General features: G+C 50.3%; 1 protein-coding gene across 1 annotated transcript in view; it reads right to left on the bottom strand.

Annotated features, from left to right (window-relative positions):
* The window catches only part of Rab37 (RAB37, member RAS oncogene family), a 68,933-nt gene extending 66,540 nt beyond the window's left edge, over positions 1-2,393 (bottom strand). The window contains exon 1 of the mRNA XM_005350693.3: positions 1,849-2,393. Within this exon, the coding sequence (XP_005350750.1) occupies positions 1,849-1,920 (72 nt within the window). The 5' untranslated portion in view covers positions 1,921-2,393. The remainder of the gene's footprint in view (positions 1-1,848) is intronic.
* Between the last annotated feature and the right edge of the window lie 370 nt (positions 2,394-2,763).

Genomic DNA, 2,763 nt, shown 5'->3' with positions numbered 1-2,763 from the left:
CTCCTGTCAATATTGAGAAGACCAGGTATTCACCGTAGTAAGGGGACACTTGTTTTCAGGCAGAGTGAGACCTGTTAGAAGAAGATCGCTCTTCCTCTGGTGATCAATAAGCCCAAAGGAAGCGGAGGCTTTTGTGTGTAGATGAGAGAATCAGGGAAGACGGCATCTAATCAATAATTTGAAAACTCTGACTTCCCTATCTTAAAGCTTTCAAAAATGAATATTTATATCTTTATATCATGGTTTAAAAATAGAGCGGCTCTTGGGCTGGAGAGATGGTTCATTGGTTAAGAGCACTGGCTGCTCTTCCAGAGGACCCTGGTCCTGTTTCCAGTGCCCATGTGATGGTTTGTTAATGCTTGTAACTCCAGGTCTGTGGTATCTGACGCCCTCTTCTGGTCTCTGCCAGCACTGCATGCACAAGGCACATGGACTTGTGTAGGCGAAACACCCGTACACATAAAATAAAAACGAATCCGTCTTTTATAAATTTTAGAGAGACCTGTATAATTATTATGTTTTGCCACTAAGCCGGGTTTGTCACTGGCCTGTTGGTAAGGTTCCTTGTTTCCATATTCTTTACAGAGGACTACATCCACAGTCTCTGAGAACACAGTCCTGGAAGGTTCTAGAACTCCCAGACTTCTCCTTCTCTGGAGGTCTGGAGGAAAAGAGCACCCAGGCTTCTCAAACCTGTGCACCTGCGCCACTCACTAGTGGATTTTCTGTTATTCGGATCAGAAATAGCCAGCAGGGCACAAAACATGCTTTGGAAAGTTAGATGCCCTTGTTTGCTCCCCTGGGGTCTTGTTAAAATGCAGAATCATCCAGCAGGTCTGAGATACTACTTTCTAATGGGCTCCCAGGTCACACTCGTGATGCTGGCCCCTGGGATCACAGGTCACACTTGCATTGCTGACCCCTGAGACCACAGGTCACACTCACGTTACCGGCCCCTGGGACCACAGATCACACTCGCGTTGCCGGCCCCTGGGACCACAGGTCACACTCGCATTGCTGGCCCCTAGAACCACACTCTGCTGAGAGGTTCTGCGGGGGTGCAGTGAACACAAGACTCGACTTGGACTCACAATCCTTGGCTTTTAGTTACTTTGCCTCTCTGTTTTTTAAAATGGAGGACAAATAGGGTTATTTCAAGACTTGCATCTATAGACCTCTTGGAGGGGGGGTTCATCACTTTGAGTACAGCAATTTGTCTGCAATTTGAACACCAATCTCACCATCTCTCTGCCTCTACACACACACACACACACACACACACACACACACACACACACACACGGGTTTACTACATAGCCAAGACTGACCTGGAACTTCCTACATAGCTCAAGTTGGCCTTGAACTCACAATTCCGAACTTGCACCATCTGCCTCCCACAAGTACTAGGATCACAGGTGTGCACCTACACGCCCAGCTACAGATCACAACTATGGATATTTCAACCAGGTGAACTACTGCACCCAGCTTATGCGGAGCTGAAGATTGACAGAGAAGCTGGGAGAAGAAGTGCAGTCTCCCACAAGGCTTAGGGAAAGCTCAGATGCCTGTGCACAGCCCAAATGGCTGAAGAAAGAGATGGGTGTGTGGGGAGGAGAGGGTTAACTGAACGACTGAATGCAGCACCCCATAACTGGGGCCTCCGGAGGCGTCCCTTCCCCCAGTGTGCACGTATCCATCTCTCTTTTGAACATCAAACAGGATCACACAGAAAGGCTTTGCCCAGGATCACAGATACTCGCTAGTTTCTTGTTTAAGTCCCAAAGCAAAAGTCAGGGGATCAGAGAGAACTTCCGGCGTTGAGGTGGGCGCCCCGGGGGAGAGTTTTACCTTGTGTAGGACATGCTCGCTGAAGTGAGGGCCAGCTCCGTCCTGGTAGGAGTCGGGTCTCTGCAGATCCATGTCCAGCTAGCTCAGAGCCAACAGCTCCCAGCTCTCCCAGGGCTCTGCGTCAGCGCTCCCAGCAGCTCGGGCCCGGAGCTCTGCCGGGCGCGGCAGGCTCTGGTCCAAGCACCCCGGGGGGCCCGGCTGCATCCGTGATCAGCACTGGACAGCTCCTAAAGCGACCTAGAGGGTACCGACTAAAAATCGGTTTCCTAGATCCCAAAGGTTCAGAGTTCAGCAGGAGAATCGCCGTGGTGCATGGGGGACCAGAGTTCTGAGGTACTCGCAGCCCGGGATCACCTGTCTTGTGACTCCAAGATGCTGAGAGCGACGCAAGATTTTGAGGCTAGCTGAGGTATATGTGCGCATTGCATTCGGGAGAATCAGCTGCACTGCTGCGTTCTCCCAGCGGTGCGGTCCAGAGCTCAGGGTTCCCCATCCTCAGTGACCCAGCATCTCCCTTAATGGCTCAGCTCAGCTCTCCTCTCCTTCGGTGCTGGCGCCGCTTTTCTTTTGGTCCCTAGACAGTTCCCTTCAGGAGATAAATAACTGGTCCTAGTCACAGGCTGGTAGGGGCTGATAGAAGAAAGTGGGGGCTGAGGTCTTTAGATAAGCATACAGACCCTTTCAAGAAATACGACCCCAAAGTTAAGAACAGTTGGCTCAGAAGAGGCGGGATGGTAAGAGTACAGAACCCAGAATTCTGACTTCAACTTTGAAAGTTGTAACAATGGACTAAGTTGTAACAACGTAATCTTTCCTAAGAGGGCAGGGGGCTTGCTGGAGCTATAGCTCAGTGGTAGTGTTTGCTTAATGTGTGCAAGGTCTAGAGTTCTGATCCCCAGTAGTGCAAAATAAATA

This window comes from Microtus ochrogaster, chromosome 7, assembly GCF_000317375.1.
Source record: "Microtus ochrogaster isolate Prairie Vole_2 chromosome 7, MicOch1.0, whole genome shotgun sequence".
NCBI lineage: Eukaryota > Metazoa > Chordata > Mammalia > Rodentia > Cricetidae > Microtus > Microtus ochrogaster.
Note: the sequence above shows the minus strand (reverse complement) of the source record. Positions and strands in the feature narration are given on the sequence as shown.